Source organism: Polyodon spathula, unplaced genomic scaffold (assembly GCF_017654505.1).
Source record: "Polyodon spathula isolate WHYD16114869_AA unplaced genomic scaffold, ASM1765450v1 scaffolds_1548, whole genome shotgun sequence".
Lineage (NCBI taxonomy): Eukaryota > Metazoa > Chordata > Actinopteri > Acipenseriformes > Polyodontidae > Polyodon > Polyodon spathula.
The window spans coordinates 27,135-50,000 of NW_024473025.1; the positions used below are offsets into that span (position 1 = coordinate 27,135).

The following is a 22,866-nucleotide window of genomic DNA, read 5'->3' on the forward strand; positions in this document are numbered from 1 at the left end:
TTTTTTTTTTTTGTAAACGGCGCAAGTCTAAACGCGATGGATCAAATTGCATATGCAGTTTTGTGATTTATTTTGATGAGTTACTGCAAACATAATTAACAGAAAAAAAAAAAAAAGTATAATTGTAATTTAATAATTCTACAAATACAGTCCAGGCTTCAGATGATTTTATTTATGCGTAAAAACGATTATTTTTTTTTTTTTTTTTAACCGGCTGTGAAAACTAAAGTGTTGAGCTTCATAACCGGTGTGAAAACTAAAATGTTAAGTATAAACAAATAAGAAGAAGAAGAAGAAGACTACAATCCCCACAGTGCTTTGCGAAGGACCGCGTTGCCTTCGTGCGCGCACAGCATTGTGGGGTTTGTAGTCCATTCCCAAGCACGCAACGCCGCGTATCTCCCGACTTCAGACAGCAAAGCACGACTGAGCATTAAAAACAAACACACACTAAGCGCGATATTTTTTGAGGGGTCGGATTTAGGAAACACACGAGGTGTTTATTTGGTCCGACTGACGGCATTCCGGTTAATATCGTATTTTATTTTTAATTTTATTTTTTTCTGGGGGGGAATAAAGCGGTCGCGGCCTGCGGTTTGTTTTGAATCCCCGGTCTCGATTTGTGGCGACGCCTCTAGATATCGATTCTCAAGCCGCAAAGAAAAAAAAAAAAAAAAAAAAAAAAAAGAAAAGGGGGCGGGGGGGCGGTTTTTGTTTTGTTGTTTTGTGACAAAAAAAAAAAGCCACCGCGCTGATATACTAACTTAACAAAGATAAACTACAATTCAAATCGCCACAGTTAAAAAAAAAAGAACATTAATAAGCAACAATCGCTTTTTACTTCAGCCAAATTAAATAAACTAATCAACGAAAAATGATAATTCCCAAGATAGAAGAAACGCACGATCGCCAGCTTGATAATTAGGTATATTTTAAAAGTATTGATTTTGTTTTTGGCGAGCGTTCCTGTAATTGAATCAGTACTAAAGTTTCTTTTTATTTATTTATTTGTGTTATTATTTAATTAAACTAGCGTGCTGAGATGTCTTTAGTTGCTTACGCCAGCAGTGACGACAGCGATTCGGAAGATCCCTCCACTGCGAGTAAACCTCTGGCCGGGACGAAAAAAGGGGGGTTTTTCTCCAGCCTCCCCGCTCCTAAAAACCCAAATCCGGAATCGCAGAGACTAGTCCTGGGTGGGTTTAACGTCCCGCCCTGCAAGCAGTCCGGTAGCCTCCCGCCGCCCAGAGAGGGCACCGGAAAACCCTGGAGCCCGCAGCCGGTCCCCAAGCCCAGCTCACCGCTTGATCCGGATTGCAACCCTGGCGAATCCAAACTCGGTCTCCCAGCCCCGAAGATCGGCCACTTCGGCTTGAGTCTGCCTCCCCCTGTAAGCGGGGGAGGTTTAAATTTAGCCAGACCCAAGAAGAGGGCAGAACCTGTGAAAATCACCATACCTGAAATTCACCAAGGAGGGGTAAGTACCGCCAGATCCAGTACGCCATTAACTGCAGTTACAAAGTAGTTAGGGTTGTAGTTTAACTTTTCTACTCTTGCCAGTTTGTATCTGTACTATTGACAGCAGCTTGCTTATCGCTGTACCAGTGAAACTACAGCAGTGTTGAGTGACTCTTGATCAGAAGGTTTAAGATTCATTCTGTGATCTCTCCCCCCCTCCCTCTCTGTTTTTAGCCCGACTCCGATGAAGATGAACCCGTGCGAAAGAAAGGGCCAGCGCAGGTGAGGTCACGCCTGTGTCACCCGAACCCAGGAGCTCGTTCTGCCTGGTTTTACGTGCACCCCTCGACCCGGGTTCAAACCCCTGCCTGTCCTGTTTCCAAGTTTACTTAGCCGTCCAGCATCGGCAGCCAGTCGGACCCCTTTCACAAAGAGAGCCCAAGCGGCGATAGGTCAGGAAACGAGAGCTCATCACAGCAGCCCTGCCCGGGCTCCTCCTCCTCAGATTAGTCTCCCCGCGGCTGGTGTCCTTCAGTCCTGAAGATTGTGTTAAAACACGGAGAGGCAAAGCAGGGGAAACGGCTCCGAACACGACCCCCCCCCCCAAGCAAAACGCCGTCCCTCCTTCCTTCAGGATGAGATCTGCTAACCCCTGTCCAGTAACGCTGCGTCGTTTCTGGAGAGGAATACGTTCTGCTGTGTCAGGTTCTCCAGACCAAGCTCGGAGCCGAGCGAAGACAGATTTATTTTAAAACCCACGCTGTTGTAGCAACAGAACCCCTCGCAAAATACCATTTATAGTAGAAAAAAATACATATATATATAAATAAAGTAAAAAGTCCAATTTAAAACTACTGCCATTTCAGATGGGTTTAGGTGGCTAATTAGAATGCCAGAACATTGGGGTGGGCTGTTATGTTCCAGTTATTAATAAAATAATAATTTGGGTGTCCAGGTCAGTGCCTGACTCTTTTCCCCTCCCCTTCTGTCCTCACAGGCTCCAGGATTGGGGCTTTCCTCCTTGTTGCCCCAGCCTCGTAACATGACCATCAAGGAGACGCATCGCCCCCTAGTGCCCCACACACTCACCAAACGCAAACCTGAGCCCAGAGCCTCTGCCAGGACCACGGCAACAGCAGCTTCCAGCGTCAGCTCCTCCCCATCTGCTATCAAAGCCGCCGCCAAGTTCGCTGCGCTCCAGCTGGCTCGGCAAATGGCCCAGGAGGAGGAGGAGGAGGAGGAGGGCAGCGACGAAGACCTGGAGCCCAAAAACTACTTCTCCCTGCCCGAGAGGGGCTCCCCCCTCCCTGAGCCGGACCCCGTGGTCCCCCCCGGCACGGAGCCTCCCCTGGGCTCTTTCCAGTCCGACGCGCCGCTGGATTTCGGTTCGGCTTCCGCTAACTGGAGCCACCAGCAGGGGGAGCAGTACTACTCTCCGTACCCCGAGGCTGCAGGACCGAACCCCAGTCAAGAGGGTTACTATCAGGTTGGGAAGCAAAGGGAGTCGTGGGTAGAGGTGGGGGTGGAAACAGTCAATCACACAACAAAAAAAACTATACAAACTTAACTTTAGATAGAGGGGGTGGAATTCAATATGTTAACAAGGGAACATTATTCAGCAGCTTTCACTGGACTCTATGAAGCTGAGTTCATTCTATATAGAGGGGGTGCAATTCAATATGAGAACAAGGGAACATTATTCAGCAGCTTTCACTGGACTCTATGAAGCTGAGGGAGTTCATTCTATATAGAGGGGGTGCAATTCAATATGAGAACAAGGGAACATTATTCAGCAGCTTTCACTGGATTCTGTATAGAGGGTGCTGCTACGCGTCTGGCTGGAGCTGTGTTTGTGGTTGTGTCTCACGGTGACTCTCTGTTCCAGGATTATTACAGCAGTGGGGTTGAAGACTCGGATCCAGCATTGCCTCAATCTGCAGCGTCTGGATCCTCCTCCCTGATCGACGACGAAGCGGTAATAATAAATAAATAAATATATAATCGAACTCTGCATCTTCAACAACTGCTGCTGCTGCAGAGTCCCTTCCAATAGGACCTTGGTTTCACGCCTCGATTCCTCCTCCTCCTCCTCTCTCCAGTTCCGACGGCTCCAGGGAAAACGCAACCGCGGGAAAGAGGAGGTGACCTTCCTGGAGATCAAGGGAGACGACCAGCTCAGTGGGAACCAGCAGTGGCTGACCAAGGGAATCACAGAGGAGAAAGAACAACGCAAGTCCTTCAGCAAGGTGAGGGAGAGGGAGGCAAAGAAAGAGAGTCACACAGACAGACATACAGAGAGAGAGAGAGAGAGACAGACAGGGAGAGAGACAGATACAGACAGAAAGAGAGAGAGACAGAGAGACAGACAGAGACAGACCAACAGAGAGAGGGAGTCGCACAGACAGACAGACGGGGAGAGAGACAGATGCAGACAGACAGACAGACAGAAAGAGAGAGACACAGCAGACAGACGGGGAGAGAGACAGATGCAGACAGACAGACAGACAGACAGAGAGAGAGAGAGAGACAGACAGACAGACAGAAAGAGAGAGAGACAGCTCACAGACCACAGACAGCAGAGACGAAAACACCAGATCACAGACACCAGAGAAGAAAGACAGATCCAGACAGACACACACACACACACTGAGACACAGACAGAGTAAGTCTTGATTATCTAACCATCACACAGACAGACAGACAGACACAGACAGACACAGACAGAAGGGGACACACACACTTGAATTTGGAAATGGAATCCTCTTTGCTTTCTGACCCCGGCTGTTTTGCTCACAGAAAAAAGGGGACCAGCCGACTGGACAGCAGAGACGAAAACACCAGATCACTTACCTGATACACCAGGTAAGAATGTCTCTATATACACCACACACACACACACACACACACACACACTGATACACCATAAAGAACCATCACACACACACACACACACACACACACACACACACTGATTACCAACTTGTCGTGGTCCTTTCTAATCTCTCTGACACCACCACACACACTTTGTCACCACACAGTGTGTTGACAGTTGATACACCAGGACGAAGAACAGGAACACACCATCACACACACACACACACACACACACTGATACACACCAGGAAAGAACTTCTCTATCTAACACACACACACACACACACACACACACACACACTGATACACCAGGAAAGAACGTCTCTATCTAACCATCACACACACACACACTGATACACACGTCTCTATCTAACCATCACAGAGGAAAGAACGTCTCTATCTAACCATCACACACACACACACACACACACACACACACACACACACACACAGGAAAGAACGTCTCTATCTAACCATCACACACACACACACACACACACACACACACACTGACTATGTGGTCCTTTCAAGAAAAGAATCTTCTTCTATCTACACCATCCATCACACACACTAACCAGAAAAACGTCACTATTCTTGCACCACAGAGACCACTGATTGGAAAGAAACTCGTATGTGGTGGGTGTATGGTGTCTATGGGGTCCTTACACCAGAGAAAGAACGCTCTACATCTAACACATGCGTGTTCACCTTAATGGAACGTCTCTTCTACACACACACACACACTGATACACCAGGAAAGAACGTCTCTATCTCTCCATCACACCACACACACACACACACACACACATCACACACACACACACACACACACACACTGATACACCAGGAAAGAACGTCTCTATCTAACCATCACACACACACACACACACACACACACACACTGAACTATGTGGTCCTACTTTCGTGCACACTATCACACACACACACACACACACACACACACACACACACACACTGATACACCAGGAAAGAACGTCTCTATCTAACCATCACACACACACACACACACACACACACACACTGATACACCAGGAAAGAACTGTCTCTATCTAACCACTCACACACACACACACACACACACACACACACACACACACACACACACCAGGAAAGAACGTCTCTATCTAACCATCACACACACACACACACACACACACACACACTGATACACCAGGAAAGAACGTCTCTATCTAACCATCACACACACACACACACACACACACACACACACACACTGATAGTGTCGCTTTGAAAGCAGGAAAGAACTTTGCAGAGATAGTATTCCATCACACACATCACACACACACACACACACACACATCGAACCCTGGTAAAAGTTAAAGAACGTCTCTTGGTCTTGCATCACACACATTCACACATCACACACTGACACACACACACACACACACTGACACACCAGGAAAGAACGTCTCTATCTAACTAACCATCACACACACACACACACACACACACACAGGAGTCTTGCACTCTCTATCTAACCATCACACACACACACACACACACACACACTGATACACCAGGAAAGAACGTCTCTATCTAACCATCACACACACACACACACACACACTGATACACCAGGAAAGAACGTCTCTATCTAACCATCACACACACACACAGGAATTTTGTTATGGTAGAAAGTAGTGTACAATTCCCTACAGTAGTATGATGGATCATTAAGTAAAAACGAGGTCCTATTGGAAGAGACTCTGCAGCAGCAGCAGCAGTTGTTGATGGTGCAGAGTTCACCCCCCTGGTCTCTGCCAGTCGCTCTGGATAAAAGCCTCTGTTAAGTCATTATTAGTGGGTGTGGATTCTGTAGCGGATGGCTGTGTTTTATTTTCTAGGTTATTTACTGTGATTTTATTTTATTTTTTTCCTTCTCCATTCGCAGGCTAAAGAGCGTGAGCTGGAGCTGAAGAACTCGTGGGCTGAGAACAAGCTGACCCGGAGACAGACTCAAGCCAAATACGGCTTCTAGTGTCCGGCAGGGTCACGGGGGGGGGGGGGGGGGGGGGGGGGGGGGGCTGCCCTTTCCATAGAGGAGAGCAGGCTAGGAAACTGCATCCATTTGGGCTCCCGCGGTCAGGATCACCTGGTAAAGTCTAGGGCAGGTAGATCCGAAATGGCGGAGAGGCAGGGAGACTGTTTCATAACCTGCTCTGCTCCCTGGAGCTGAACTGACTCGAAGACAACTGGTCGACATTTTCGTCATAACCTTTACTGTGTAACCTGGAATGTACCAAGTCTTTGAACGAGGTGGGGGGGCAGGAATGTGAAACCCCTCTTGTTTTACTTGTAGTGCCCCGTTGTTTGGTTTGTGTGTTAGTTGGTATATGCGACCAGCAGGGGGAGCCACTGGTGTTTGGTCATTCTCTCTCTGGAGTTATTTTACATAAATATTTAAATGCTTATCTGAAAAAAGAAAACAGTAAATGCTAAATAATAAAATGTTTTTTTAATGTACAATTTTTTTTAAAAAGCATTTTCACCATCAATGAATTATCAAAAAAAAAAAAAATGATAGATGTGTGAAACATCCCCTTTCTTGCACTGCTCAGATCTTTAGCGGAAATCTGTTTCCAATCTTTGATGAAGCTGTCGTCTTTTCTCATTGAAGACGTTTGAAAGAAAGCGTGCGGCTCCGTGCAGTGAGCGTTCAATCATTTAGGAGGAAAACTGAACCGGCTGCCGGGTTCCTGAATGCAACAGGCAGGGCGTCAATCAGGCAAATGCTCGCTGGGTTTATCTTTAAATGATATAAAAAAAGATGTATATTTGCTCTATTGTTTCAGACAATGAGGATTGAATACAGCCGCCTTTGTAATCTTTTACTGCCCTGCAAGGCTGTGGGCGCAGTCCAGGATAGGGTTCGATCTTCATACAGCCCTTAACCAGTCAGAGTGAGCGAAAATAACATTGCAAGGGAAATGTAAAGATATGTGTGTATATATATATATAATTACATTTTGATTTTTGTTTATAAAGGAATAAACACTTAAGCTGAAAAGTGACACACAATCTGAAAGTGTGTTTGGCTGTTTTTTTTTTTTTTACAATAAACTTGTTACCTGCTCTCTCGTGATTAGGTGCGACCCCCTGCCCTGCAGTCGCACAGAATCGCGACGTGACGTCATCCACGCTTCGATTCGACCTGGCTCTAGGGATCCGCTCTAAGAGGGGTTGTTATGGCTACCAGGAGCGGCTGGGGTATCATTTCTCTCTGCGGGTGAAATTAACATGAAGCTACGAGACTACCCGAAAGCAAGGCCGTTTAAAAATCACCCCTCTAGCGAGTATTTCAACAGTCGTGCTTTTGAGGTGCAAGTCCCACGGTTCTCCACTAGGGGGGAGAGATGGGAGGCTGGTTTTGAAGCTGAAGAAGCCCAGAATTCACTTAAACCAGGGCTGTCCAATTAATCGATCAAGCAGTCCTGTTATTCCACTCCAGGGAGGTTTAACAGGGGGAGTGAGATCAGGACTGAGTTCAGGGTCCGGAGGTCTGTTTAATTGGTTCAATAAAATAATTTAGAACAAAGACCAGAGGTGCGTTCAGTAAGCAGAGCGCTCTCTTCTTAAAGTTACTGCCACACTGATGTTGGTTGAGGAGCTGGGAGGCAGATTTTTCAAGTTACTGGTTACAGAAAACCATATTTAAAAAATAAATAAACTCTAGTAGATTTAATAGGAGCAGCGACCACCAGGACCTGTCCCCCATCTCACTTTGCGCAGTAACTTTAGGGACCGGATGAAGTAAATCAGAGCGTCAATACCAAAAAACAGGCGTTTTTGTTACAGCCGAGGCTTCCCTGCTAATAACACAGGGACGCTGCAGTACCGCTCTCTCTCCAGCTGGTGGCAGCACTGTCGAGGGTCCAGAACGAAGAGGGCGAACCATGACCAGCCAGCAGGTGGTGCTGTTAACGCGTTAATCGCGATTGCGCGCAATTAAACTGGCATCTCCTATACCTGTTATTTTAATTCTGTCTCTTGTGAGAACTTAGTCTAACTTAACAAAAAAAAAAAAAAAAAAAAAAAACTTAAATTTTAAATATAGCTCGGGTTCCGATTATTATATATTTTCACAAGTACTGTAAAGCCATACATGTTTGCGAGCCTTTTACTATGCTTTTTTCGCGCATGGAAATTCTACTAACATACTTTGTTGCAACCGATCGCCAAACACTTCTGGAGCAAAAATGTGCGATTGGCCGAACATTTTGGTCACAAATGTATGCCTGTGCGGTACATGCGGTTGGTAAACAAACCTACACTTTAAATAAACAAACGAGACATCAGACCGAGGCGTTCCAGTTCTGCTTTTTATTGGGAGCGGTTGTTACACCCCGAGGACGCTGGCGGCTCATTGTTTCTTGAGCTGCTCCACGAAGAAATCGTTACAGGCCACGGTCAGAGACGCCACCAGAACCACGAATTCCTGGAAATCGACCTCCCCGTCCTTATTCTCATCCAGGTCCCGCATGATCTGATCCACCGTGTTAGGATCCTTACTGCTCTGCTGGAGGAGGAGAGGAGGAGGCAGACATCAGAAACGAGACGCATTAAGAAAACTGAACTCTGCAACTTAAGAGCTGAAAGCTGTTGCGTGTGTGTTTTTTTTTAACCAAGCAAAATCATTGAATTTGGGTTCTAGTTAAGCAAATTGAGGGCTCGGTTGCGCACACACACACAGGGGGGATCCCCCAGGACCAGGGTTGGTAAGTCCGGCAGTAGAAAACCCCCAGTTGAAACACAACAGCAGCGCTACTCAACTCCGGTCCTCTAGATCCAATCCGAGTCTTTATTCCCAACCAAGTCCCACACTGGTCAATTGCCTCTCAGCAAGTTGAACCAATTCAGAACCTACACGGGAATAATAAAATTACGGACTGGATCTCGAGGGCCGGAATGTAGTACCAAAAAAAAATTATATAGATTCGCACAGTGTAAGGCCAGGGGGTCTCCTACCCCCGTCCTGGAGAGATCTACCGTTCCCGTTTCAACCGGTTTGCGGTTGAATTGGTCCGCCACCGATGACTTCCACACCTACAAACCCCGCTTGGAGACCTCTGCTTTAAAAGGCGCTTTAGAGGAGACAGAAAAAGAAGAAAGCAAGTCTTACAGTGAGGAAGAAGCCTAGCTCCCCCTGCAGCAGGAGCTTCATCTCGGCTTTGCTCAGCTTGTATTTATCCCCCTCCCTCCCGGAGTACGTGTGGAACACTTGGATCAGAGACTCCATGGCTTGTTCCAGCTCGGACACCATCTTCACTGCCGTCAAACCTGGAAACCGGGGAGGGAGAGGGGTTAACAGGACTCCGTGTGGACCGGGACAAAGTCCTAGAAATCACCCGATTCCCAGAGGACACGTACTAGTGGATGTTCCACTAGAGACAGGGGCAAAAAAAACCATCAGGAGTTTGAAAAAACAAAGCCTGAGGTGTCCCAGTGTGCGTAAAAATCACAAGGCAACTTCAGAATAAAGATGCGCTTTTTTCAAATGCAGTTACACTACGGATTGATACTAGATCCAGGTAACCCGTTGCAATACAGAGGGTCTCGATTACTCTCTCTCCTCCCCCAGGGAGTCATCAATAATGCATTACACAAGCTCCAGGTCATGAATTATCGGTGTATCTAAATGCGTGCAAATGTATTTAACAGCAGGGTCTCCAGACGCGAGGTCGAATATTTAATACACTGCGGTTAGTAATAAAGTAATCCAAAAACAGGGCATTAATGAACCGGGTTAAATTGCTTTAAAAAAAACTGCTCTCAATTTCATTTTCCCCCGAGTACGTCGAAACTAACACTCGACACACCAAAAATAACAAGCTTACCCAGACAAGTTCTACTAACGGCAAAATTTAAAATGGCCAATTCGCACAATAAGCGTCACACCTGTAAGTAAGTCATCTTCGATCAAACCGCCTGCCAAATAAACTAATAATGATCTCCAGCTGATGACCGGACCACTCGATACCTTAGTTCAAAACAATACACATACTACTTAGAAAAATACAAACACACACATTACATCTCTCTCTCTCTCTCTCTCTCTATATATATATATATATATTATATATAGAGAGAGAAAGAGATAGATAGGCACACACACACACACTCTTAAAAACAGAAAACACCTAGCCTGTAGCCTGCGGCCGTTTGCCAATAATTGGAAGTAATCCCCGGTAATGAAAGCCCTCCGGCCGCAGTGTGAATACTCGCCTGTCTCTCTCGCTGCTCGGACACGGAGAGTGATCGGGGGCTCTGAGCCGCGCTGCCGGAGCTCTTTTATAAGGCGATGAACCGGCAATCAGGAGCGCCCACACCTGCCCGCCAATCAACTGCTTCCATCCAGGTGAACCGGATCACCGGCCCCGTGAGGCTTTCCTGAGCCGATGCAAACCAGCGGGATAACGAGCCGGTTATTATTATTATTATTATTATTATTATTATTATTATTATTATTATTTATTTATGATTTAAAGTAATTCTCTTTGAAACTTTTTAAAAATACAATTCTATCTATCTATCTATCTATCTATCTATCTATCTATCATATATATATCTATCTATCTATATATATATATATAGATATAGATATATATAGATAGATAGATAGATATAGACTTTATTTTGGGATGCGAGACAAGAAAAAAATTCTGCATGTAAAGTAGAAAAACAGTCCAGTTCGTTTTTTTCGCTCTCGGGGTCTCTCTGTAAAGCAGAGTCGCGTATGACTGCCGTACTTGCAGCAGTAGGGGGTTATTATAAGTGAACTTACAAACAGGTAACATTCTGCCTGGGAACGACTGGCGGAGCGGATTTTTTTTTTTTTCTCCCAGTATAGTTAATGCCAAAACCTCCCTCAGTTAAAATCAGCAAACTGACACGTTTAATCGGAGCAGACTTGAGAGGAACACCGTGTTTTTTTTACAAGTACGGTTCTAAACACCTGTTGTAACCATGATGACGGCTGCCCCCCCCCCCTTGCACCTGGCGGGACCGGCGCTTCTCTCGGGGGTTATTATGGGATATCGGCTGCAGATATTAATAAGGGCGTTGGCGAAGTAAACAACCCCATGCCTCCAAAAACACAATGCAAACCGGCTTTCATTTCATTCTTTTTAATCAAAACAGAGACAATAAAAAAACTCCCACGTCATAACTTTTCGTAAATATTAGCGTTGATCTTGGTATAGGTATATAGTCAGTTATAATTTACAGTGTTGTTGTGTATAGGGGTTATTACTCCTGCTATGGTTTTATCAGACTGTATAACGCAATAAATAATCATTTCAGGCAAAACATAAATATATCCTTCATCTACCCGCCTGCATGCAAACACCTCTGGGTGTGAGGATTTCAATCTCCGCTCAGTAATCAGGGATACAGAAACACACTGGTGTGTGAAAATGTCAGACCGCTTTGTGCTTTAATCAGGCGTCTTAAACAGCTTCTAAAAAGTCTCCTGCGTTTTATCGTGTGCGGCTCTGTGTTCCTTTTCTCTTTACTGTTTGAAATGAATTGCACGGGTGGCCTATTAAAGTCATCAATGCAATCAGACAATCGCTGCTAGATTGCCTATTTTGACCATTTTCAGTTCAAGTGGTTTTATTTCAGAGGCACAACAGATCAGAACTACAGCAGCAGTGGGGTATTCTCACACATGCGCACACGGCTGTATCAGCTCCAAATTATTAGTGAGACCAGTCCTGGTAACGCTGCGGTCTCTTACTGGTTTAGATTGACGTGTCGGGTAATAAACTAGCATTATTATTATTATTATTATTATTATTATTATTATTATTATTATTATTATTTGATGATATCAGTCCTGGGATTACAGGAACAACATGTTTGCTTGTTAAAAGAAAGACAAACAACACACCTTCTCTCCCGTGCGCCCTGCGCGCATTAACCAAATTCAGGCCGTCTGTTTGACTGGGGAATTCACCCATGCAAACACACACCTGTTATTCAAAAAACACACAGGCACAGATCTCTATTACGATGCATCATGTACAGCTCTGGGCAAAGGTTTTGCATAACCCTGTGGAATGAACTCCGTTTTGCTTCATGAAGTGGAGTGGAAGCTGCTGAATAATGTTGCGTTAACATGTTGAATTAGCACGCCGCCGCTTTGCATAGTTTTCCAATATACTTAATGAAAAACTGACACAAGTTGAAACGGTAGACACTTAGGCAATATCTTTTTGTAGTTTCTCTGTTTGCCTGATGTTAAATAAAATATCTAAATCATATATAGTATACTTTTTCTTTTTTTTCTTTTTTTCAGTTATGTCTCAATTCTAGGTGATGCAAAAACGTTTGTCCCTCGCTGTGCAGTGTCCTCTCTGCGCTGTCATAGCAATGCCGGTGCCAAAGGGTCCTCCGGGTTTGGAGACTCAAATCTGACCCGAAACCAACAGCAGCAAACACAACAAAGCGCTTAATGTCCGTGTTGACATGAGGAGAGGCCGGCCTTGAGTGACAACCGGACAGCCGCACAATCCTGCCGGAGAGGAGCCGCGGGATTTGGTTTCAGCCCAGCATGAAATCCTTTTCCATCTTAGTCTAACTGCACTCCCCCCCCCCCCCCCCCCCCCCCCCCGGCCGCGCAAACAGACAGGCCGAGGGGAGGCATCATTCAGCAAGACCGTCGGGCGGCGCTGTTGCCACGACAACCCAGGCCAGCTCAGTGACCTGGGGAGGATAGAAGAACGGGTCTTTCAATCGCTCAGGGAACCAAATCCCTCCTGCTCTTATTACACTGAGACAGGTGAAACCGGAGTGAGGGAGAGCAGGTGCTTGCTTTTCCCATGCAGAGTTTTTTTTATTTTTTATTATTAAGTCCTGTCTTATCTGTCTGCCCGTTTGCTTGCTGGTGTGCCCGCTTGGCACTGTGGGCACGCTTCGCATGTAGCTCTCGAAGGGCAGGCTGCAAGCCTCTATCAGAGGCTGTCTGGAAAACGCGGTGGTAGAAGTTGGCATCCCCTTAGTGTTCAGAGAAATCCTTGATTGATTAAGTCGGTCGGGTGTAACTGTATCAGAGCACCTCCAGATGCGTCATCGGTCTCCTTCATCTACCCGCCTGCATGCAAACACCTCTGGGTGGGAGGATTTCAATCTCCGCTCAGTAATCAGGGATCTATATACGGGGGATCAGAATGCTTTCTAAGGCTAGGTTACAGGTAAGGGTTATTCTATAACGCGGTGCGTTGCCGGTCAGTGCAAAGTGATTTCCAGGGGGGGATCACGATGCTTTGCAGAGCCTGTTCTGCTGTCTCTGTGAATTGCAGCGTGCAATTCACCCCTCCCGCCGCCAAGCGGCGCCACTCACATTCTCACCGCACTCTGCCCTTTCACACCTAACTGCTTGGGACACAATATTTTTTGCGCAATTGCTAAATATTATTTGAGCAATTCTTTGTTATTTATATATTTATTTTTCTATGCTGGCCTCCCGACAACCGTAACCAAAGCGTCGATAATTAATGATCATTATTTTTGTCTGCAAACCTCTGACGTCATTGTTTACACTGTGAAACGAAGCAGATTAGTGGAGCTTAACTAGGAAACGAGACTGTATTTAAATATATATCTAATAATAATAATAATAATAATAACAATAAGAAGAAGAAGAAGAATGCTGATGATTTGAAAAGGGGCAGCGGAAAGCGAACGCAAAACCCCCAAACCAAAAAAAAGTAAGTAAACTTCAGCCAAAACAAGACTGACATTGTGTCAAAAATAAAACCTGTGCTTTCTTTAACACGCCAGAAGCGATCCATGCTGAGTTTAACGCGTATCTATCTATCTATCTATCTATCTATCTGTCTATCTATCTGTCTATCTATCTATCTATCTATCTGTCTATCTATCTATCTATCTATCTATCTATCTATCTATCTATCTATCTATCTATCTATCTATCTATCTATCTATCTATCTATAGTTCCAGTTATGGGTGGAATCGTTTATTTCGAAATATTGCTTGTCATGGCAGGGTTGGTGTTACGCAATTAACTCTACTGTATACTGCGACTAATAATAATAATAATAATAATAATAATAATAATAATAATAACGTGCTATACTGTGGCTTGACTGTATATTTAATTGCTTTTTGCCCTCAAACTTTTCCACGTGTAATAATAACCCAGACGCGCTATAGACGTGCAGATCATCAGAAACACGGACCATGAACTGATCAGCAAGAAGGGAAGTGGCGTGTACCGCACCACTAACGGGCTGTGGGGCTGCCACTGTGTGGAAAACATACTGATTTCATACCTCTGCACTGTGTGGAAAACATACTGATTTCATACCTCTGCACTGTGTGGAAAACATACTGATTTCATACCTCTGCACTGTGTGGAAAACATACTGATTTCATAGCTCTGCACTGTGTGGAAAACATACTGATTTCATAGCTCTGCGCTGTGTGGAAAACATACTGATTTCATAGCTCTGCACTGTGTGGAAAACATACTGATTTCATAGCTCTGCACTGTGTGGAAAACATACTGATTTCATAGCTCTGCGCTGTGTGGAAAACATACTGATTTCATAGCTCTGCACTGTGTGGAAAACATACTGATTTCATAGCTCTGCACTGTGTGGAAAACATACTGATTTCATACCTCTGCACTGTGTGGAAAACATACTGATTTCATACCTCTGCACTGTGTGGAAAACATACTGATTTCATACCTCTGCGCTGTGTGGAAAACATACTGATTTCATACCTCTGCACTGTGTGGAAAACATACTGATTTCATACCTCTGCACTGTGTGGAAAACATACTGATTTCATACCTCTGCACTGTGTGGAAAACATACTGATTTCATACCTCTGCGCTGTGTGGAAAACATACTGATTTCATACCTCTGCACTGTGTGGAAAACATACTGATTTCATGCCTCTGCGCTGTGTGGAAAACATACTGATTTCATACCTCTGCGCTGTGTGGAAAACATACTGATTTCATACCTCTGCACTGTGTGGAAAACATACTGATTTCATACCTCTGCGCTGTGTGGACATACTGATTTCATACTGCACTGTTTCATACCTCTGCGCTGTGTATGAAATATACTGGTTTCATATCTGTGCAGCTGATGGCATCTGTGGAGCACGTTTTGTAACACTACATGTGTCTCTGTGTTTAACACGCCTTTGTCAGGGGAAAGGGTGTTTTGAAAACAAACAGTGGAGGTGCTTATTGGCTTTTGATGCCATGGTAACCACACGCCTGATAGATAGATAGATAGATAGATAGATAGATTGATAGATATAGAGAGCGATTTGGGGGTGGGTCCCGGCAAAGTTTCCGTTTGCGCAAACAACGCGTCGACTTGTTTTTCAAAACTGGATCCTGTTGTTTTTTTTTTTTTTGTTTATTTATTTTAAAATGTTATTCATTTGCATTTATTCCAAACACAGGAGCGCACGCCGCAAGTTGTTCAGGAACAGCGCGGCAGCGTTTGAGAGAACGAGTCCGGTCCAGCTCTGTGAGAAGATCCCCCTGCGCTTCACCCGGCAGGAGCGAAGCTGCGCAGTTAAAGGAGGAGCAGCGAGCGGCAAAAACCAGCTGCACCGCAGCCGAGTCAGCCTCCCTGCCCCCAGACAGCAAGCTGAAACACGGAGTGATACTGCAAACAGGGAATTCGCTGTGTATAATATTCACATGGGTTCGCTAAACCGTGACACGCGTTTCCCCTGCTGCATAAAATAATTTGGAAAGGTGCTTTTGGGGGTGGATGGGGGAGATTTTTATAATTTAGTATAAAGTTTGATCTAGTCGTCGTCTTTAAATAGTATTGAGTAATGTTGTTTTATTTTTCCGTTGGGCTGCTAAAGTAATTCCGGTGTGGGGAGGGGGGCAGCGTTATAGTTGTGTGGTATGGGGTAAGTCGAGAAGTGAAATTTAAATGGTGTTTTTGTATTCAGTGTCTGTATGTTTCATATGGTTTTTAGGTTTGATATTTCCTGTCAGCAAGCATTCCTGTTTTTGTTTATTACCGATGCCATATTCAGGTGCTGTAAAGCAGTAAAATAATCCCGCTAATAAATTCTTAAATGGGGAAACGGTTATTATTAGATATGTTTTTTGCCCCTTTCATGGATTTATAGCTAGCTCTCATCGTTGAAGTGAACTGAAGCCATTTAAATCAGTCCAAGTTTTGGATAGCAAATATTCCTCAGGACTTTAAAAAAAACCAAAAACAACCACCTTTTTTTTTAATATACACTGTATAATACACAATCTAATCTGTTAGTTTAATAACACAAATATATTAAAGTGATAAAACTCGGCAGGTGAATTGTTTCAGAGCAGGAGCGAGTTATATATATATATCGCGAGAGAGTTTGGCTCAAAGGAGATCCCAAAGCTTCTGGTTTAGGGTGAGGAAGGAATGGCAGATCGGAGCAGTGAAGCAGAAGGTGCAGCAAGGGGTGCTGGGAAGGTGGAATACAAAGCATGTGTGGCAGCCGAGAAGGGACAAACTGCCGAGCAGGACGGGACGGCGAGCGAAGCCTGCGGAGACCTGGCTACCCCCGATGTAAAAGATTCAAAGCCAGCGGAGAGCTCATCTCGAGACGGAGAGGGAAGCGGGAGCGAAGAGGCGGGTTCCGGACCTTCCAGACCCGGAGAGGTCTTTCAGGGGGGCGAGGGACTGCAGCCGGCCTCCGAGGTCTCCAGAGAAGGGGAGAGCTCCAGTCAGTCTGTCCCCTGTCCGGATCACCCCGAGAGGCAGGACGCCCGAAGCGGGTCGGAACCAGCGTCTTCGTGCTGTGGGCTGAGTGGCAAGGACGGAGAATCTGTTGACGAGGGGGCTTCCTGTGCTGCTGCCCCTGTTGCAGCTGCTGCTAGCTGCTCCGCCACTGACCCTGTGCCTGCCTACTATTTCGTGAAATGGATCAGCTGGAAAGGAATGAAGACCCCCATCGTGACCCAGAGCGAGAACGGACCCTGCCCCCTGCTGGCCATCATGAATGTCCTCTTCCTGCGCTGGAAGGTAAAGAGAGAGGGAGAGAGAGCGAGGGGGGAGAGGGAGAGGGTGTTTGAAAAAGACGAGCAAATGTCACCACTCTACCGATATTGAAACACAGTGCAGTTTACAGCAAGTGCAAATAATAACACTGCTAGAATCCAATATGAACTAGGATGCCGTGTATAATAATAACACTGCTAGAATACAATATGAACTAGGATGCTGTATAGAATATGAAGGATGCTGTGTATAATAATAACACTGCTAGAATACAATATGAACTAGGATGCCGTGTATAATAATAACACTGCTAGAATGAACTAGGATCCAATATGAACTAGGATGCTGTGTATAATAATAACACTGCTAGAATCCAATATGAACTAGGATGCCGTGTGAGTTGCCTGGTTTTGTGATACAGACGGAAATGAGTCAGTTTCGGTTGTTTATTTGTTTTTGGTTTTTTTAGGCGAAGCTGCCTGCCCAGACTGAAGTCATCAGCGTGGAAGAGCTCATGACTCACCTGGGTAAGCGAGCGAGTGTCTGACTGGCCCTCAGGCTTCGAGCCGCTGTTCCTGAGAGGGTGTTTACACCCTCCCTCTGCTTTAATAAGTAACCCCTGCAGCACGTGTGTGAGGTTGTTCAGCATTTAGTTGCAGGTGAAACAGACTCTCAAGACAGATTGAATGTGACATAAATTCTGTCCACCACACCCTTACACTGTGAACACTGAGGCAGAGGGACCGTGAAGCCGGTTAAAATTATTTGCTAAATTATTTGCTTTTCTTTCTTTGCAGGAGAGTGTATTCTGGCTACAAAACCGAGAGAGAAGGCAGAAGGGCTGGAGTTGAATTTTCAACAGGTTCGTTCAAAACCGCTCCAGTGCAGCAGCTGCATTAGTTAATTATTCGTTTGTTATTGATTGGTCATTTAGCAGAAGCTTTTCCAATGATGGTAATAAGACTCCTATTGCACAGCACTTTCACCCGTTCCTGGTTTTAATGCCAGCTTGAGTAGCCACAGTGTGTCTAGGGAACAGGCTCATAGTAAAACCAGGATTGGATCAAACTGTTATGCAGTGGGAGTCTTCTTTCCATCTCTGCTTTTAACCAAAGCGACTTGGAAGACGAGGGGTCCAGAGGTTAGAGAAAGGGGGCTCGATACCAGGAGGTTCAATCCCAGCTTAGCCACTGACTAACTGTGTGTGTGTGTGTGACCCTGAGCAAGCAAGTCCTTGTGCTCCGTCCTTCAGACGAGACGTAAAACAAACGAGGTCCTATTGGAAGAGACTCTGCAGCAGCAGCAGCAGTTGTTGACGATGCAGAGTTCACCCTCCTGGTCTCTAAATCGCTTTGGATAAAAATGTCTGATTAATTAATAATAATAATAATAATAATAATAATAATAATAATAATAATAATTGAAATTGACTCGACCCCGAATGGACACTAAACCCTGACCTGCCTCCCGGCTCTACCCCCAGAACCTGAGTGACGCCGTGGCTGTCCTCCCCAAGCTCTCCACCGGCCTGGATGTGAACGTGCGCTTCACCGGGGTGCAGGATTTCGAGTACACCCCCGAGTGTATCGTCTTTGACCTGCTGGACATCCCTCTGTACCACGGCTGGCTCGTTGACCCCCAGGTGAGCAGTGTTACAGGGCAGCGCAGGGTTACAATGCAAGCTTCATATTGAAACACAGTGTAGTTTACAGCAAGTGCAAATAATAACACTGCTAGAATCCAATATGAACTAGGATGCCGTGTATAATAATAACACTGCTAGAATACAATATGAACTAGGATGCCGTGTATAATAATAACACTGCTAGAATCCAATATGAACTAGGATGCCGTGTATAATAATAATAACAATATGAACTAGGATGCTAGGATGTGTATAATAATAACACTGCTAGAATACAATATGAACTAGGATGCCGTGTATAATAATAACACTGCTAGAATACAATATGAACTAGGATGCCGTGTATAATAATAACACTGCTAGAATCCAATATGAACTAGGATGAACTAGGATGCCGTGTATAATAATAACACTGCTAGAATACAATATGAACTAGGATGCCGTGTATAATAATAACACTGCTAGAATCCAATATGAACTAGGATGCCGTGTATAATAATAACACTGCTAGAATACAATATGAACTAGGATGCCGTGTATAATAATAACACTGCTAGAATACAATATGAACTAGGATGCCGTGTATAATAATAACACTGCTAGAATACAATATGAACTAGGATGCCGTGTATAATAATAACACTGCTAGAATACAATATGAACTAGGAACCCGACACCATATTATTATTGGACTATCTTATGTTATACTTGACCTACCGGCACATATTTTATTTGATTTGTGACGATCTTTGTAGCTTGAACCTCGCACATATTATTTTGTGCAGGCGTATGTTATACTGGATCTACGACACTATATTTTTGTGAAGAGATAGCGTTATACTTTTGAGCCTACGCCAGATGTTTTGTGCCGTCTATGGAATATGCCGTGTATAATAAACACTGCTAGAATACAATATGAACTAGGATGCCGTGTATAATAATAACACTGCTAGAATACAATATGAACTAGGATGCCGTGTATAATAATAACACTGCTAGAATACAATATGAACTAGGATGCCGTGTATAATAATAACACTGCTAGAATACAATATGAACTAGGATGCCGTGTATAATAATAACACTGCTAGAATACAATATGAACTAGGATGCCGTGTATAATAATAACACTGCTAGAATACAATATGAACTAGGATGCCGTGTATAATAATAACACTGCTAGAATACAATATGAACTAGGATGCCGTGTATAATAATAACACTGCTAGAATACAATATGAACTAGGATGCTGTGTATAATAATAACACTGCTAGAATCCAATATGAACTAGGATGCTGTGTATAATAATAACACTGCTAGAATACAATATGAACTAGGATGCCGTGTATAATAATAACACTGCTAGAATACAATATGAACTAGGATGCTGTGTATAATAATAACACTGCTAGAATACAATATGAACTAGGATGCCGTGTATAATAATAACACTGCTAGAATACAATATGAACTAGGATGCCGTGTATAATAATAACACTGCTAGAATACAATATGAACTAGGATGCCGTGTATAATAATAACACTGCTAGAATACAATATGAACTAGGATGCCGTGTATAATAATAACACTGCTAGAATACAATATGAACTAGGATGCTGTGTATAATAATAACACTGCTAGAATACAATATGAACTAGGATGCTGTGTATAATAATAACACTGCTAGAATACAATATGAACTAGGATGCTGTGTATAATAATAACACTGCTAGAATCCAATATGAACTCGGATGCAGCCAGTTAGGATCACAGCAAGTTATATCTCCAGTGACTGTTAGCAGTGCAATAGTGCAAGGATAGCGCATCAGCTGAGGATCCAGTAACGCGGTGCTGAGGGCAGGCGAGTCCAGCGCAGATCGTAATCGTGTTCCTTCAACACCTTCCCTCCTGCCTAGAGCCTGGAGATGGTGCACGCGGTGGGGAAGCTGAGCTACAACCAGCTCGTGGAGAAAATCATCAGTGTGAAGCACTGTGCGGACAGCAGCGTGGTGAGCGAGGGGCTGGCAGCCGAGCAGTTTCTGGAGTCCACGGCCACGCAGCTCTCGTACCACGGCTTGTGTGAGCTCGGCGCCACCGCCAAAGAGGGGGAGCTTTCCGTCTTCTTCAGGAACAATCACTTCAGCACCATGATCAAGCACAAGGTGCGGTGCCCTCTCGCTGCCTGGGGGCAGCCGTGCGTCTGTGTCTCTCTCTCTGTCTCTGTGCCTGTGTGTGTCTCTGCGTGTGTGTGTATGTGCGCGTGTCTCTCTCTGTCTCTGTGCTTGTCTGTGTGTCTCTGTTTGTGGTTTTTTTTGTTGTATTTTTTATGGTAACGTGTTCCCTGTCCCGGCTGCAGGAGCACCTTTACCTGCTGGTGTCGGATCAGGGCTTCCTGCAGGAGGAGTCGGTGGTGTGGGAGAGCCTGCACAACCTGGAGGGAGACGGGAACTTCTGCGATTCCCAGTTCCGCCTGTGCCACCCCCCGGAGAGGGCTGCCCCCGCGCCAGCCCCCTCAGAGCTGAGCCTGCCCACGGAGGCACAGGGCACGGGGCAGCAGAGACAGATCGACCAGGTGGGCTGGACATTAAACCTGTGGTGAAATGCCGAAAATCCGAAGCCCTAATTGTAACCAACGCCTCTCTGGTCCCTCTCAGGATTACATGGTGGCGATGGCCTTGCAGCAGCACAGCGGGTCTCCACTCAGCGACCTGGACTTAGCCAAGCAGCTGCAGGAGGAGGAGTACCAGTGGCAGCAGCAGCCTCCCTCTCAGCCATCGTCACAGCAGGTATGTCAACAGAACACCTCGCAGCAAAGAGCCGCGCCCGAGCCCAGAGATAAGACACACAAACAAAGGAGGTAGCTGCTTCCACATCCAGCGCTCATAGAAAATCACGGGCATCTGCAGGGCTTTTTGAGATGTTATAGTAATAAAATAACGACTCGGATCACATTATTGAGGAGTTTGGTGATAAAACGAGTGATCAGGAGAGGGTTTATCAGTATGCACGTCTATAAAGAGGTATGTGAAAAATACAGCGAGCAAGGGGTGGGGCTCGGCTGGAGACGCAGTACCGAGTGTCCTGTTGGTATGTTGATATGCAGGGCCTTTTAAACCTGTTTTACTGTGAAAATACTTTTAAAAAAGACCTGACGCCCCTGAATAAGTGGACCGCAAAGGGTTAAACTAACTTTTGGCCCCAGCTTGTCAGTCCAGGTTTGCCTGTCAGTGTGTTTCTGCAGTGCCTCTAGCTCCACCGCAGCTCGGTTGACGTGTTCCCTCAGCGCTTCGACGTGGAGTCGGTCCCTGTGGCACGCAGAGTGGAGTCTGAGCTCTGTGTCTCCAGAGCTGTTGCTAGTGAGACAGGGGCTTTTGTCCACAGTTCTACAGAAGGTCTCTTGACGCGCTTTCCTGTTGTGTTTTTTTTTCTTCTGTAGTCCAGGGGCCAGGCGCCAGCACGGCAGGCAGCGGAGCGAAGGCGTCCCGAAAAGAAAGAGGGTTCGGAATGTGCCATTTTGTAGCCTCCCCTGGTCCCCGTCGAAACCACCCCTGGATGACATCGTCCTGGGGTCCGGGGACAAGAGGGACTTGAAACTGCCGTCCTGCTGGAGCGTGTATTCCAAATTCCTTTATCGCTTAATGAAAAATGATTTAATTAGTATGAAGCCAGGCATAACAGAAAGGCTCGACTCGACTAGTGCGTTCGCCACACTGAACTTCCCTCTCACAGGATCTTCACAAAGGGCTATGGTGTGGTCAGGCGGGATGGGGGGGGGGCATCAGGGAGGGGGATCACCCCCCCCCCCCCCGGATATCTGCAGCGCTGTCCAGCATACAGCTTTTACAA

General features: G+C 45.4%; 3 protein-coding genes across 5 annotated transcripts; 2 read left to right on the forward strand and 1 right to left on the reverse strand.

Annotated features, from left to right (window-relative positions):
* The first annotated feature begins 267 nt into the window (after positions 1-267).
* Positions 268-7,392, forward strand: prcc (proline rich mitotic checkpoint control factor). The gene is made up of 7 exons (XM_041243004.1): positions 268-1,477; positions 1,693-1,740; positions 2,456-2,944; positions 3,344-3,433; positions 3,558-3,704; positions 4,255-4,320; positions 6,266-7,392. The coding sequence occupies exons 1-7, from the start codon at positions 1,043-1,045 to the stop codon at positions 6,350-6,352; spliced, it is 1,362 nt and encodes a 453-aa protein (XP_041098938.1). The 5' UTR covers positions 268-1,042; the 3' UTR covers positions 6,353-7,392.
* A 1,287-nt stretch (positions 7,393-8,679) lies between these two features.
* Positions 8,680-10,693, reverse strand: s100a1 (S100 calcium binding protein A1). Of its 3 annotated transcripts, none has more exons than XM_041243007.1 (3): positions 10,597-10,693; positions 9,494-9,651; positions 8,680-8,887 (listed from the first exon to the last, which is right to left on the reverse strand). In XM_041243007.1, exons 2-3 carry the CDS (start codon positions 9,632-9,634, stop codon positions 8,735-8,737), a joined length of 294 nt encoding a protein of 97 aa, XP_041098941.1. In that variant the 5' UTR covers positions 9,635-9,651; positions 10,597-10,693; the 3' UTR covers positions 8,680-8,734. The 3 variants fall into 3 exon arrangements, with proteins under 3 accessions (XP_041098941.1, XP_041098939.1, XP_041098940.1); XM_041243005.1 differs by having other exon boundaries at positions 8,680-8,890; XM_041243006.1 differs by lacking the exon at positions 10,597-10,693 and adding an exon at positions 10,512-10,593 and having other exon boundaries at positions 8,680-8,890.
* Positions 10,694-13,710: 3,017 nt separating this feature from the next.
* Positions 13,711-22,860, forward strand: mindy1 (MINDY lysine 48 deubiquitinase 1). The gene is made up of 9 exons (XM_041243008.1): positions 13,711-14,081; positions 15,821-17,397; positions 17,843-17,900; positions 18,171-18,235; positions 18,857-19,015; positions 20,937-21,182; positions 21,377-21,592; positions 21,675-21,806; positions 22,457-22,860. The coding sequence occupies exons 2-9, from the start codon at positions 16,795-16,797 to the stop codon at positions 22,538-22,540; spliced, it is 1,563 nt and encodes a 520-aa protein (XP_041098942.1). The 5' UTR covers positions 13,711-14,081; positions 15,821-16,794; the 3' UTR covers positions 22,541-22,860.
* The last annotated feature ends 6 nt before the right edge of the window (positions 22,861-22,866 follow it).